At 40.1% G+C, this 15,359-nt stretch overlaps 1 protein-coding gene across 1 annotated transcript; it reads left to right on the top strand.

Moving 5' to 3' along the window:
- The first annotated feature begins 422 nt into the window (after positions 1-422).
- On the top strand, positions 423-14,876 carry LOC119316316 (calcium-transporting ATPase 5, plasma membrane-type-like). The gene is made up of 35 exons (XM_037590625.1): positions 423-761; positions 893-1,144; positions 3,039-3,155; positions 3,243-3,300; positions 3,498-3,589; positions 3,675-3,806; positions 3,885-3,974; positions 4,153-4,222; positions 4,664-4,734; positions 4,823-4,906; positions 5,001-5,078; positions 5,154-5,225; positions 5,458-5,541; positions 5,659-5,741; positions 6,031-6,139; positions 6,218-6,273; positions 6,345-6,387; positions 6,458-6,541; positions 6,636-6,773; positions 7,738-7,803; positions 7,882-7,980; positions 8,920-9,030; positions 9,097-9,264; positions 9,395-9,454; positions 9,706-9,867; positions 10,736-10,852; positions 11,000-11,098; positions 11,180-11,317; positions 11,903-12,003; positions 12,843-12,888; positions 12,983-13,117; positions 13,548-13,655; positions 13,745-13,836; positions 14,019-14,113; positions 14,316-14,876. The coding sequence occupies exons 2-35, from the start codon at positions 950-952 to the stop codon at positions 14,345-14,347; spliced, it is 3,285 nt and encodes a 1,094-aa protein (XP_037446522.1). The 5' UTR covers positions 423-761; positions 893-949; the 3' UTR covers positions 14,348-14,876.
- The last annotated feature ends 483 nt before the right edge of the window (positions 14,877-15,359 follow it).

Below are 15,359 nucleotides of genomic sequence, written 5' to 3' on the forward strand. Positions count from 1 at the left end.
TGAGGTTTAGAGGGAAGGTCTGCTTCGACGATGATGCCAATTTGACCGGGATGTGGTGGCGGCTCGAGAGAAATATCCGGAGAAAGAAGATGAGTTACAGCGCGTTTGTTTGGGGGAAGTTGGAGGTGGGGATTGGGAGTTGGAGGCCCGTGGACTTAACTTCCCTTGATGTATTAGATCTACGGGCTTGCACAAACCAGTTGTATTTTCTTAATGAAAAAACTCTTAAATAACTTCTTCGTCTGAAAATACTTGTCGGAAATGGACACCGTGCTATGGAAAAAGAGACAATAATATACTGTATCACGATGTGCCTTTTGTGTTGCACATATACACCGGATAGAGGCAGAGAGCTGGCTTTCCTATCACAAGAGACAGTCCTGTTCGCTCAACTTTAGCTATAGACGACGCGTTTTCTGTTGAAGTTCGGATCCGCCCATCAATCCGTTGCCCTCAGCCCACGCAACAGAAAGCGAAAAGGAAGGAAGGAAGGAAGGAAGGAAGGCGGAAGAAATCCAAGTGCGTGAAGCGGGAAAAAGGCACGGAGGAAGGAAGCAACGCGGAAGCAGCAGACAAACGAAACCAGGCCAAGCCCCCGAATTCGGCCGCCGCACACTCGCTCGCTTCGTTTCCTCCGCCGCACGCCTCCTCCGCTAGCCCCCATCCCCACCCCCACCCCTCGCCTCGCCGCCGCGACGACGGCCCGCTCCGCCTCCGCCGCCGTCTGGGTCTCTCCGGCGTGCGGCGGCGCCCGCCTCGAGGTGGTGGCCGCACTGCCGGATACGTTCGCTTGGTTTTTTTGGGGGGCTTAGGGCTTGGAATTGGATTTGCGCTCCGTTTTCGGGTTTTTTGGTCTCTACTGACGCGGTGCTGCTGCTGAATGTGCGCGCAGATCGGGGGCGCGGCGGCCGCGTTCGTGCGGTGTCATCTCTCCTGAGGAAGCGGCGCGATGCCAGCCGGGGTCGTCGGCGTGCAGGCGCCCGAGGCGTCGCCGGGGCGCTACGTGCGGCGGGTCGACGAGGTGCCGCCCGACGACGACGGCTGCGACGGCGTCTTCGGGGTCGACGTGCGGGGCCCCGGGGACGGCGACCCCTTCGACATCCCCGCCAAGCGCGCGCCCGTCGAGCGGCTACGCCGGTGGAGGGTGAGTCGCCATTCCCTACTCAACTTGCTGCATTGGGCTCGACTTGCTGGGGGTTTCAGGCAGTGTGCTTTGGTTGGCGGCCATGCTTGGCACCGCAATGCGGTTTCGTTTCGTGTAGATTGTCCCTTTTTAGACGGGTTTAGAGTGTCTCCTTTGTTTTTGGTTGGTATTGCCACCCAAATGTGTTGGTGCCTGGTCTGGTGGAGCATGTGTTGTCGAACTTATTCGTTGCAACCAACTAGTTCCATTTTATTTATGCACTTGTAGACAACTTGAGTAGTCCCCAAAACTGCGGTGTGAAAAGCTCCAGAATGGTTGGAGGAAGAATCGTGGACCTCACTTTAGGAAAAATGCGAGAGACATGGTCATATCCCCCAAAGTTGATGAGGCTTTGATGTTTTTCTATCACAATGGGTTGCTGCATCCACAACCTAGAGGTTTGTGAGATGATTAGATGAATTAGTTATTTTAAGCTTAAAATGTCTGGTGTTCTTTGGGTAGATATGGGCTCATATATGATCACTGGCTGCAACTGAGTTTTGAGCGAGACAATGAATTGCACTGAACCTAGCCATGGACATGTACGTCTGTTATCATGCCATCATCTCTTGGTTGATGAGTTGGAATAATCTCATAGGGGCAATAAGAGCTCAGGATTTTATGTTACTTGGCCATGCATTTGAGTGTGCTGAGCGGTACACATAATATGAGGTAACATTACAATTTATTAAAGCATGGATAGTTGGACAGAATGAAGGGATCAGGTTTAGCGGAGAGTGATGGTGGACTTGCTTAGTTCTTGGCTTGCCCTTGAAAGCAGAAATAATTTGGGATCATTATTGCAGGAAATCTTTTTATTTAGTTGATTGGTTTACTCTGTTGGATGGATTTAACAAGTGGAGTAGACACTTCATACTTGGGTGTTGACATCAAAGATGAGTGTTTAGATTGGATACATGCTGGGACAGAGAAGATAGAGTAGTTGGCAGAGAAAATTCTCCTTAGTGAACCTTTTACTACTTGGCCGTCTAAGTCACGTCGCTAGCAGCAAGATATACACATTTTGGTCGTCTAAGGCGAGCTGTTTTGTCTAGGATATATTTCTCCAAGTAGTTGCAAGACTTAATTCACAACATGGTGATTCCACTTTCTGATATGTATCCTTATCCAAACTCAAACCTAACACTCGATTTCATCTGTATCCGAGCCTCTTAACTGGAACGTACTCAAACTAAACAAGTTATTTCCTGCCTCGCCGAATATTCTAATCTTGTGCTGTAGCAGGAGTGTGGACTCCTTTCCTCTGATGTCCGCAAGCCTTATTGAGTCTGAAACACATTCTCCCCGTCTCCTTCCAAACCCTCACACGTCCTACTCTTGTCATGCAATTCTACAGCATTGCTAGAAACATATTATGGCTGGACTGCATACTAAAAGTTGCATTGAAACAGCCCAAAAGTAATAGTTGTTTTCTTTTGTGGGCTGCAGTTATCTTCCATGATTTACATTTAGTTCCACCCCTATAGCAGGGCTCAGTAAGTTAACATTATTTGTTCTTTCCTGTGTAGAGCTTTTGTTGTGGATGAAGCATATGATTGACATAGTATTAGAAAAGATGGATTGCTCTGAATTCTACTCCTCCAATTCTACTTTGTTGTTGTATTGCGTATTTTTTTGTTCATGCATGTTTGCATGCACATGCGCTCGCATTGGAAGTAAAATTCTTTATATGTTCATGCATCATTTAAATATTTCTTAGGGCATGTTGGAGCTGTATGCTCACACCAAATTTGCACTATTACTTTTACTAGCGCTACGGCACATTCAATCATAACTTTTTTGTAATCAGTTTATTAACTCTACGCATTACTATTATGGTTTGTTTTATTTGCAGCAAGCTGCACTTGTGCTCAATGCATCTCGGCGATTCAGATATACACTCGACTTGAAAAAGGAGGAAGAAAAAGAACAAATAAGGAGGAAGATTAGGGCTCATGCTCAAGTCATACGGGTATGCATTCAAGCTTTTGTTTCTGCAGTATATATGTTTTATTATCACACTTTTCCTCTTTGATGCTTTAGTTTTGAATTCAATCAGGCTGCACTACTGTTCAAGGAAGCAGGAGAAAAGCAGAATGGTGATACGGAATTACCAGGTAACTGCCATGGTCTCATTTTGTTGTTGTACACATAAGATGCTGTCAGCGTCTTGGTTATGTTCTCTGTTATTTTGCCCTGTGAGGATTGTGTCAAGAAATAATCGTGTACTCAGTGGAGGACGATCCTGCACCTTGTTAATAGTAGTTCAAACTGTTAATTCTTTTTTAATTACTTTGACGTTTCTTGCATGCAGAAATTCTCCCACGGGGGTTTGGAATTGGAGAGGATCAACTTACATCAATGACAAGGGATCATAACTATTCTGCTCTGCAAGAATATGGAGGGGTATGCACCATTCCTACATGCAAATTAGCTGGAATTTTCAGCTTCCGGATCATTAGTTAATGTGGTATCCTTCTTTGGCCATTAGGTTAAAGGGCTCACAAATTTACTGAAAACAAACCCAGAGAAGGGGATCCATGGTGATGAAGCAGATTTGTCATGTAGGGCGAATGCTTTTGGGGCTAACAGATATCCTCGCAAGAAAGGAAAAGGCTTCTGGGTAAGTTTCTTCAATTTTTAAAGGTATTGCAGTACCAGTGATTAATCCTTCTTACTGTGTTCTGTGTTGTGACAACAGGTTTTTCTCTGGGAGGCCTGCCAGGACTTGACATTGGTTATCCTTATTGTAGCTGCAGCCATTTCTCTTGTATTGGGCATCGCAACAGAGGTGGACTCCTTGTCCACCTAACCTTTTCCTATTTCTTTTGTTTTATATTTTGTCTAAGTGTCTTAATGGTTGTGTACATTTTCTCCCTTGTGAGTTATAGTTCTGGAGCATTTCCTTATGGATCAACCCTTTGAACATTATGTTTTTATTTTGGTTCTAACTTTAACAATTTCGTTAGGGCATCAAGGAAGGATGGTATGATGGTGCAAGTATAGCATTTGCTGTCTTTCTTGTGATACTTGTTACTGGTATGCTGTTTTCTTTCACACATCCAACACCTAAGTAATTCAATATTTTCTGATATTAAAGATGGATACAATAGTATCATTATTGTACTTTAGCAAGATGGACATAATGGTTTTTGAACTTGAACTTTTCTTAACTTGGGATTCTGCTGTAAATTTGGAAGACAAACACTAGACCTTATTTTCTTGGGTTTATTCTTCAGTAGTATGCTTGGGTCCATAATACATTGTACCTGGAAGATAGAGCAATGTTATTTTGGTTTTGTGCCTCAACTAATATCAAATATGCGCTTTAAGTATATGTTTCCATCGTTTTCTCATGCACTTCATTTGTTTTAACTTCACTTTCTCTCCTTCTGCTCACTACGCCCATGAAAGGGTGTCCAGTTTGAACAATCCAGTTGTACCTTTCTAAAGACTCCTTTTTTTGTCTTATTGTCTTAGCTGTCAGTGATTACAAACAGTCCCTTCAGTTCCAACACCTCAATGAGGAGAAACAAAACATTCAAGTCGAGGTTGTGAGCTAAACCTAACATAAGATTTGACCATTTACTTGCTACTTTTGGTCCTCTGATGGCATTGTAATTGTGGTGTGGTGACCAGGTTATTAGGGGTGGTAGAAGGATTCAAGTGTCAATCTTTGATATTGTGGTCGGTGATGTAGTAGCTTTAAAAATTGGTGATCAGGTAAGATGCAGCAAACAAAATATGGTCTGCGTGGCTTATGTTTGCGTTGTTTACATTTCTAATATATCATAACAAAACCAAAACCACCTTTTAGGTTCCAGCAGATGGCATTTTAATCAGTGGCCATTCTCTTGCCATTGATGAATCCAGTATGACCGGCGAAAGCAAAATTGTAAGTTATCCCTTGTTTTTAGACTCCTACGTAGAATCAATTTGCTAATGAGTAGTAAATGGGGTCCTTGATTAGGTTTTGAAGGATCAGAAGTCACCTTTTCTAATGGGAGGATGCAAAGTAGCTGATGGTTATGGTACCATGTTGGTGAGTGATCATATCTTGTTATCTCCTCGTTCTTTTTTGCTTTCTGTTTTCAGAATCACATGTCTACGAACAAAAAGAGGCAATTGGGGCTCATTTACTTATTCGTCCCTTGGACTTGAGTATTCCTTACCTGCCAGCTAGATTAATCAAAGAGGGGAGTGGAATTGACCTTTTAATGTTAATATTAATGATTTGATATGATTCCACTTGCAATTGTGCTACTCAAATGCAGGTAACTGCGGTTGGTCTAAACACTGAATGGGGTCTATTAATGGCCAGCATTTCAGAAGATAATAATGAAGAGACTCCGTTGCAGGTTTTTTTTTTTCTGTTTATCCTTTTGCTGATGGTCTGAATGGAATTTTTTTGAACAATCTGTGTGCAATGTGAGTTCTGATATGGTTTATTCACGGCCTTCTCTTTTCTGTTTAAGGTGCGGTTGAATGGAGTAGCAACATTCATAGGCATTGTGGGGCTTGTTGTTGCAGCAATGGTCCTTGTAGTTCTCTTTGCAAGGTAAGACTCGTTCATGTAACTACCCCATTATTTGAACATTGTACCTTCAGCATGATGTATGGTTCGTACAAGGGAAATAAAGTCACAAACGTATAAACCTGTAACTCTTATGCCTATCCTATGTTCATAAGGGCAGTGATCTGTTGCTTTTGTATCCATAATATATGTACATACTTGAACTTTTCCTTTGCTCCCAGATATTTTCAGCTTTTAGGACATGCTTAGGAACTTTTTTTTTGTTTCCGTGTATCTTACAGAACATACTAATAGTTTTTTCCCTTACTCACAGATATTTTACAGGACATACTACAAACCCAGATGGTACTGTTCAGTTTGTTAAGGGGCACACAGGTGTGAAATCTACAATATTTGGAGTAATAAAGATACTAACTGTCGCGGTATGTAATGATTTAATATTTGGTGTACCTGAAGCATCTTTTTCTTTTCTAATTCTTACATTGCTAAATGCAATTTAGGTGACTATTGTCGTCGTTGCTGTACCTGAGGGACTACCGCTGGCTGTGACACTAACGTGAGTCAATATAAGCGAAAATTTTCCTTCATCATTTTGAATTTTAGTTTTCTGACCTATATTTTTTTCAGCCTGGCTTATTCAATGCGGAAAATGATGGCAGATAAAGCTCTGGTACATATTTTTGCTATCTGTTTATTTTGTATTCTGTCTGTCATCACATAAATCTACATGTCAATTTCAGGTGAGGAGGCTTTCAGCTTGTGAAACGATGGGTTCTGCTACAACAATTTGTAGTGACAAGACTGGTACATTAACGCTCAATCAGGTTAGTTATTTTTAGCATCATAATGGATCTTCACTTCATTCTATACTATCCTTTATATGACCATTTAACTATGTGTGACTTTTTGTTGCTTAAGATGACTGTGGTGCGATCAATAGTTGGGGCGATAGAGCTGCAACCTCAGGCTACTATTGAGAAGTTGTCACCTACAGTGACCTCTCTTGTACTTGAAGCAATTGCACAGAATACTTCAGGCAGTGTGTTTGAGCCAGAGGTGATGCCACATGTATCCACTACTCAATGCCTTTTACTGCGGCATTTAAACCGCATACTGATAACACGGACGCTGGTCGCAATCATCTTTGTATTTTTCTGAAAACCTATTTTCCTGCTATAAGTTTGTCTATTGAAGTAGTACTAGGATTTCGAGGTTGGGATTATTTTCCGAGACGTTCCTCTCTGCTATTCTCAAAAGAGATCAACCTTAATTGCACATTAAATGCACTTTTTTTATATGTGTAGAGGAGTCTGTGTCTATGCTGAAATGTCATCTATTTCATAAAATACGGGGCATTTTCTGCTTTTGGCAATGAGTATCAACCACTTGACACCTTTTACTGCTGCACTTAAACAACATACATGATAAAATGAATGCTGGTCACTATCATCTTTGTAATATTTTTCTTAAACACATTTTGGCGCTCTGAATTTGGCTGTTGAAGTAGTGTTAGAATTTCAGGTTGGGATTATTCTCTGAGACGTTCTTCTATGTTATTCCCAAAAGAGAACAGCCTTAATCGAACACTAAATGCATTTTCATAGATGTTGCAGTGGAGGCTGTGCCTATGCCAAAATGACACATACTCCCTCCGTTCCTAAATATAAGTCTTTTTATAGGTTTCAATAAGGACTCCACACGGATGTATATAGACATATTTTAGAGTGTAGCTTCACTCATTTTGTTCCGTATGTAGTCCGCATTGGAATCTCTAGAAAGACTTATGTTTAGGAACAGAGGGAGTATTTCATAAAATACGGGGTATCTTCTGCTTTTGGCAATGAGTATTAGCCGTTAACAGTCAATACTGTCATCATTACAATGCCGTTTCTTTAGGGTCCCTGCTATTCTTTGGCCAAAAAAGGCCCCCTTCTATCAATACTGCTAGTTACAGTTGTCCATTTTTCATTTGATGTAATTGGTATCCTGTCCTACATCGCCCTGATTCTTGACTCATCAGGATGGTAGCACTGTCGAGGTAACAGGCTCACCAACTGAAAAGGCAATTCTTTCTTGGGGTCTTGAGGTAAGATTTCCTGAGCATTAAAACTTTCTTCTGCTTTGGGTGGCTATATTCTTGCTTATCCAGTTGCTGCCTTTTTAGCTTCATATGAAATTTGCCTTGGAGAGATCAAAATCCGCTATCATTCATGTCTCTCCATTCAACTCAGAAAAAAAACGCGGAGGCGTTGCAGTGATTGGGGTAATTTCTTATTTCACTTTCAGCTGTATCTATAATATTCTAAAATACTACTCCATCCCAAAATAAGTGTCTCAACTTTGTACTAACTTCAGTACAAAGTTGTACTAGAGTTGAGACACTTATTTTGGGACGGAGGGAGTAGTTTATTACTACTTTGTTATAGCACATTTTTCATTGAATGATCATATTTGCCCAAAAACGAGTTTTCACTAGATGTGTCTAGCGCCTGGTTTGCAAAGATGTACTATATTATGGGACGGAGGGAGTACTTTGATAAAGAGGAACTGGTCTTGGGGCTTGACCCTTATATTGCTCCATGGGGCTTAAAGATGATTATGGGCTTAAATGTTTTATTTAGGAGTGCTTGACGTCCAAATTTCCTTTTTTTTTCTATACATATCTGATATATCAGTTGAGTTCAGTAGTTCACCATGTCAATCTAGGATGCATGGTGTCATTCATATCTTCAGATCATTTGCCTTTTCTAAGCCATCCTCCTTGCCTATTCTCTGTCGGTCCGTAACCTATTGCTATGATTTTGGGACAGCAGAACAAAATAATGACCACCAGACTCGCAAAATTCTTTGCTCAACACATATCTTTAATTCTAATATATATCCAAGAATAATTTAGAAGTTCTGTTATGTGCTAATATTCTGCTATGCCTTGCAAGTCACGAAAGTGGCTCCTGCGGTCTTCATGGTCTAATTTAACTTGGTTTGTGACATACATATACTTCATCTGATGCTTGGGAGACTTCAATTAATAACAGTCTGTCACGTGTTCATCATTGTGTTGAATTTGTTATGATTGTGTTGTTAATTTGGTTTAGCTAGAGTGCCATTCTTTTGCATGATTGCCAAGTGTTGTTTACTGTTGTGCAGTACATACCTCTACATACCTCAACCATATACTGAACTCAGTCATGTGTTTATTCAGAGAGATTCAAATGTTCATGTGCATTGGAAAGGAGCTGCGGAAATAGTTCTCGCGTTATGTACAAATTGGCTTGATGTAGACGGCTCAACTCATGAAATGACACCTGATAAGGTAAATGACTTACACACCTTTTTCGGATTTAATTTCATAATTCCCTGTCTCAATCTGGTCTTTCAGGCTAATCACTTCAGGAAATACATAGAAGATATGGCGGAGCAAAGTCTTCGTTGTGTTGCTTTTGCTTATAGAAATCTTGATCCGAAGGACATTCCATATGAGGAACAAAGAATTAATTGGGAGTTGCCTGATAATGACCTGACTCTTATTGGAATTGTGGGGATGAAGGTACATGGACAAGACATGCAAATCCTGAATTACAATATTGCATATAAGGATGCGCTTCCTTACCTCTATTTTTGTCATAACTTTTGATAGCCTTTTGGTTTGTAGCTGAGTCATCCATGTTCTTTTGCAGGATCCTTGCCGTCCTGGAGTGAGAGATGCTGTTGAGCTGTGCACCAATTCTGGTGTTAAGGTTTGTGTTTCTAATTCATGTGTTGCCGAGGGACACTAAGAACTGTTAGAAACAGTACAAGTTATATTTGCCTCCGATGACTGTATTTGTATGTCCTGTGTAATTTATATATTACCGCTGCATGTAATTATCATTGCTACCTTTAAATTTGTCAACTATATTGACACCGTTAAATGTTGGCATAGTAGGAGTGCATTATTGGAGTTCTTGTCATCACTATAAGCTAACTTCTGCAGTTTTTGAATGGATAGGTACGGATGGTAACTGGAGATAATCTGCAGACAGCTAGAGCAATAGCACTTGAGTGTGGAATACTCACTGACCCCCAGGCTTCTGCACCAGTTATAATAGAGGGAAAAGTTTTCCGTGCATACAGTGACGCTGAAAGAGAGGCGGTTGCCGACAAGATATCTGTAAGACCATAACTCGTTTGTGCTTGCCAAAATATTAAATGTGTCCTAAGTTTACCGAGCTAACCTAATGAGAGTATTTTGGGTTGACTTATGCTCTAGAAGGTTATTGTCATGCATCTTGTCTTGTAACGTATTTGGTTTGGCAAGATTGACCATAAACCCAGGCTGATATATTTGAAATCATGTACATTTTATGAGGATCAATCGCTCTTTATGTTATCTGCTGTTCTGTATAATGCTTCTACCTTCCCATCTGATACTTGCTTTACAAGTATTTGAAATTTTGAATGCAGCTAAAATGGCTGGCTTGCAAATTCTAGTCAAATAACTCTTTGCTTTAGGAATATAGGGAAATAAGCTGGGAATATATATATATATATATATATATATAGATAGAACCTTCTAAACATGGAAATTCCATGCAAGATATAGGGAGCACAGTATTGTACTGTTGTCTGCCTTATTCGGTTCTTGTAATTGGTGATGATTACTTGTCTGGTTTGACATATAATTTCCCTTTCTCAGTTATCAAGGCACAAAAAAGGTCTCTTATGCCACTTTGTGTAGTATATATATCATTATATCTATGTTCAGTGATAGTCGCATGCTTAACTTTTACCTTTGTACAAATACGAAAAATAATGAACAGCTGAATTTGTCTTCCACTAACCTATAGATACGGGAAATATCATGATTACACTTTGAGCTTGGTAGCTAATTTTGTCACGGCATTTCTGGTGCTCTATTTCATGTGATAGGGTAGATATTCCTCCTCCCGTTTGAGTCCATATGTTATCTTGTGCAATACTTGCTCCTGCTGTTAACATCATCATTGCTGGTTAGCCTGATTCTCAAAATCGCATTGCAGGTGATGGGAAGATCCTCTCCGAATGATAAGCTTCTTCTTGTAAAGGCACTGAAGAAGAATGGCCATGTTGTGGCTGTTACTGGAGATGGGACAAACGATGCCCCTGCATTGCATGAGGTACGTGCATGAGTTTGTATTTTGAATGGGTAAAAGGACATTGGCTGTTTATTTTTGAATGTATACAAAGAAGGATTATAAATGTATTGAGTTGAATAGTTGATGCTAGTGTTTCTAATTTCAGTCTCTCATCCCTCCTATTTTCAGGCAGATATTGGTCTTTCTATGGGCATTCAAGGAACAGAAGTAGCTAAAGAGAGCTCAGACATAATTATTCTGGATGATAATTTTGCTTCAGTCGTGAAGGTTAGGCCTGTTTGTAACTTAATGATCTTCTCATCCACAGTTGATTAGTGTCATTAAGTCTGTTCACATTTAATGTTCTAGGTGGTCCGCTGGGGTCGTTCTGTTTATGCAAATATCCAAAAGTTCATTCAATTCCAGCTTACTGTAAATGTTGCGGCTCTTATAATCAATGTGGTTGCTGCTATTTCCTCGGGCAATGTTCCTCTAAATGCTGTTCAGGTTTGTCACAACATTCTTATTTACGTTTCTTAGAATTGTTGCCAGATTAAAATCATTTTCCATATTGATAGTTTCAATGCTAGCCTGTCTGAATATTCATAGTTAATTGGATCTATATGCCATGCGCTTCTTCCACCACTTAAGAGTCTATTGAATCATTGTGCCAGCTAATATGGTTAATTAGAGACCGCATTAGAGCAGTGTTAGTCTAATTACTCCTTTTTGCTACTATTCTGGACTAAATCCTGCTTGTTGAATGCACAAAATTAACCATATCAACTAAGCGACAGTTTCACATGGAAATTAAAATTTACATCTGATGGGAAAATTCCATAGTAGTTTATCGAAAGAGTATGCACCAGTGATGGGATATCTGTCAGGATGAGTATTTTCTGCTGAGAGTAACATCTTGCGAAAATCATCATATTTGTGTCATAAATTGTTGAAGATCAACTATGAAAATAATCTTGTCATGTTCCGTAAGGAAACTCTGAATGAATAGACATGAATTATCAACTTAAGTACGTATTAAACTTGTATAGATTTGCTACAGCCAGATGTTTACTTGTTCTACTGTTGAGACAGCTTCTCTGGGTTAATCTCATAATGGACACACTCGGCGCACTTGCATTGGCTACTGAACCACCAACGGACCAGCTTATGAAAAGGACACCTGTTGGACGGAGGTTAGTCCTTTTCCTTTTGAAACTGTTATCTAATGTATGTGCATTAAGCTTCTATCTGTATTTCTTGCTGTGCTAACTTTCAGTCTTTTATAAATATTTAAATCATCAACCTATCCTAAGCGCAACTTTGAATCTCATAGTCATAGTTCTCTTCCTCAAATCAAGGTTTTTGAGTACACCCTTTATCTTTTTATTAGGGTCCCACAGATTTGAAGAACAGGGAAGTTTGGCCAACAATTACTCCCATAATATATAGGATTAGTGATGCAAAAATGGTATCATCATATAAGCGTATCTAGTAGTATTTATAGAATTTTGTGGTTCCTAAGAATTACTCCAACAATGTATTTATGAGGGCCCACAGATTTGAAAAACTGGAAAGTTTGGCCAACAATTACTCCAATAATATATAGGTAAAAATGGTACCATCATATAAGTGTATCTGGAATTTTGTGGTTGCTAATAATATACCGCAAAAGAGACATGAGTCCAGGGACTTCGACAAAGAGAAATAATTTGGTGATTGTGTTTTTTTCTGGGGTATGCTTATGTTTATTGCCGCAAGGGCTTCTTCATAGTTTATTGCTATTTAATCTTAGTTGATTAATTAAGCCTTATCCTAATCTGTTATTTATACTGTGTAAACCTTCTTGATACTGTGTCATTCGAAATATGTTTGCTGGTGAGAACCAAGAAAAAGTGTTACTTATACTCAATGATTCCAAATCGACTTTAAACATGCAAAACATCCTGTAACAATATTTCATATAATTCTTGATTGGCATTAGTGTTGTGTGTACACTTAAAACAATTCTAACATTAGTCTGCATATCATGCAGAGAACCTCTTGTGACTAATATTATGTGGAGAAACTTGTTCATTCAGGTATTGGTCTTTTCAGATGTTAACTGTCAACTAATTATTTTACCGGCATATTTTTGAGTCAGTTACTAAGGTCTTAACTCTTGTGCAAGCACAGGCTGTCTATCAAGTGGCTGTTCTTTTGACGCTTAACTTTAGGGGCCGAGATCTTCTGCATTTGACTCAAGATGCCCTCGAACACTCCAGTAAAGTGAAAAATTCATTTATATTCAACACATTTGTCCTGTGTCAGGTAACTTCCTGCCTTGTTTAAGCACTTTTACTTTATTCGGAAGCATGTTTCCAGCCTTATGGTTGAGTCTGAATATACTACTTTTCTCTCTGGGCCACTATGCGCATCACCCACAGCTTTACAGTAGCATGTTTCTTTATTATACGGTACAGTTACACACGCCTCAGTAGCTCCCACAGCTGGCTTAGAAAGAGTTTAGTAAGATTGGATTTTGATTAGCATCAAGTAATATAGGGATAAGTTCATTTTGTTCAGATTGCCTTCTCCCTATTTGTTCAAGTTTGTTACTGTTCAAACTCTATAAGCAAGTCTTTCTGAAATGTGTAATCCCTGTCTATGGTCTCATCTTTCTCCTAATCCCTTCCATTCAGCATATGCATATACCATCTTGCTGCTTGACAAAGCTCTACTTTTTCATTTTTCCCAATAGGTGTTTAACGAGTTCAATGCACGTAAACCAGAAGAGCTGAACATATTTGAAGGAGTTTCAAGAAACCACCTCTTTTTGGCCGTTGTGAGCGTAACCGTCGTGCTGCAGGTAAAATGAGAGAAAACACAAATATATGAGCGGAAACAGACAACCTTTGACTATCTAGAATTTCACTTTTGTCCATAATTTATTCTCAGGTGATAATTATTGAGTTCCTTGGGAAATTTACATCAACAGTGAGACTCAGTTGGCAGCTCTGGCTTGTTTCTCTTGCTATTGCTTTTATCAGGTGAGATCCCTGTCCCCGTTATGAACCTACTTGTGTTGTACAGATGAGTAATGCTTTTGAAAATATTTTATTTATCAAAATTGCGTTTCAGTTATTAATTTGCTAATGTAGCAGTTTGAATGAACATATCAGAATTTTGACTGTGGCTTGCTTGCTTGTATACTATTTCTGTGTTCATGTAGCTGGCCGTTGGCTCTTGTTGGAAAGTTCATTCCAGTTCCCCAGACCCCATTGAAGAATTTGATCCTGAAGTGTTGGCCAAAAAAGAAGAAGCAAGGTACCCATGGTGTCTCAGTTTTGAAAAATAGCTGCTGTATTTTTTTGTGTGTGAAAATACTTGTTGTATCCGCAACCATTATCCTGTCTGAACCTGTGATCTAGTAACTATGTAGAAGCTACATTTTGTTTCCTTTCTGGCCGTTTTGTTGAAACATCCATTTTTCCCCTTCTCAATATCATCTCGGTGTCTCAATGTACAGGTGACGAAGGAGCAGCTCCTCCACCGGTGTGACACTGAACGTCTCTCCCAAGTGGCAGAAATCATCAGCTGCCAAAATTCCAGTTCTGGTGCATATAGATGCTTGGATAAATTTGAATGCTGATTTCTTCTAACTACGCTAGCTAGCTTTTACCTGACTAAATACTCGGGAGGTTGAAGCCAACACTAATGAGACGCTTCGTCCTCGCTTACTCGTAAGCTGGGGGTCTGAAGCCGACCTGAACTAAAGACCATTTTAGTAGCCTAACAAAGGTCAGGAACTCCGTCGGCTACACACCTGTACAAATGGTGCAGCATGTCTAGAATGTTCTTGCAGTTGGGAAGATCGCTAGTAAACAAATTTCCTTTTGGATACGATTGATGTGTATATCGTTTCGTCTAGGTTCCCTCATTTCCTCTAGGATTTTGTTCTAGCGAACTAGTGAGTCCTGTGGAGAGAACTCTGGGCTTTCTTTTGAGTGGTAATGTTTGTGTGGTCGAATCATGAACTTGCATAATGTGCATTAAATTGGTACTGACTTCAGTAAAGCTACCTTCTGTATGCCAAACCTTGTGAACGTTTATGTTTACCTAAAAATGGTACAAAGCGCACGTGCCTGATTTTGGCTCTCCTTTACCTAAATGCTAGTACAAAGCTCTCTGGCTCCCCGATCGGCTGCACGTGAGACGTGATGCGATGAGCAAAACAGATCGCTAAAAATATCTTGCCTCCCTCTTTCTCTCTTTCCTCGCCTTGATCCTGTCTCATGTCTCTCTTGCGTGTGGCTGTATCAACCACATCTGCCAATGCATTGTGTGGGGACTTGGTATTCTTTATAGCTCAGAATGCGAGCAATACCAAGGAAGAGGGAGAAGTCTCGACACTTAGGATTCAACTGATCACTGGGCAGTCTGCTGAAAAATCTTCAAATGGGTTTGACATTTCAGTTTCCTTGTGGGAGAGAGTGGACTGTTACCCCAAAGGACAACGAGTTCTTGATGCAATTTCCCAATAATGAGAAGTTGGAGATGCCGATAGGAGTGG

The sequence above is a fragment of the Triticum dicoccoides genome, chromosome 6A, assembly GCF_002162155.2.
Source record: "Triticum dicoccoides isolate Atlit2015 ecotype Zavitan chromosome 6A, WEW_v2.0, whole genome shotgun sequence".
NCBI classification, from domain to species: Eukaryota; Viridiplantae; Streptophyta; class Magnoliopsida; order Poales; family Poaceae; genus Triticum; species Triticum dicoccoides.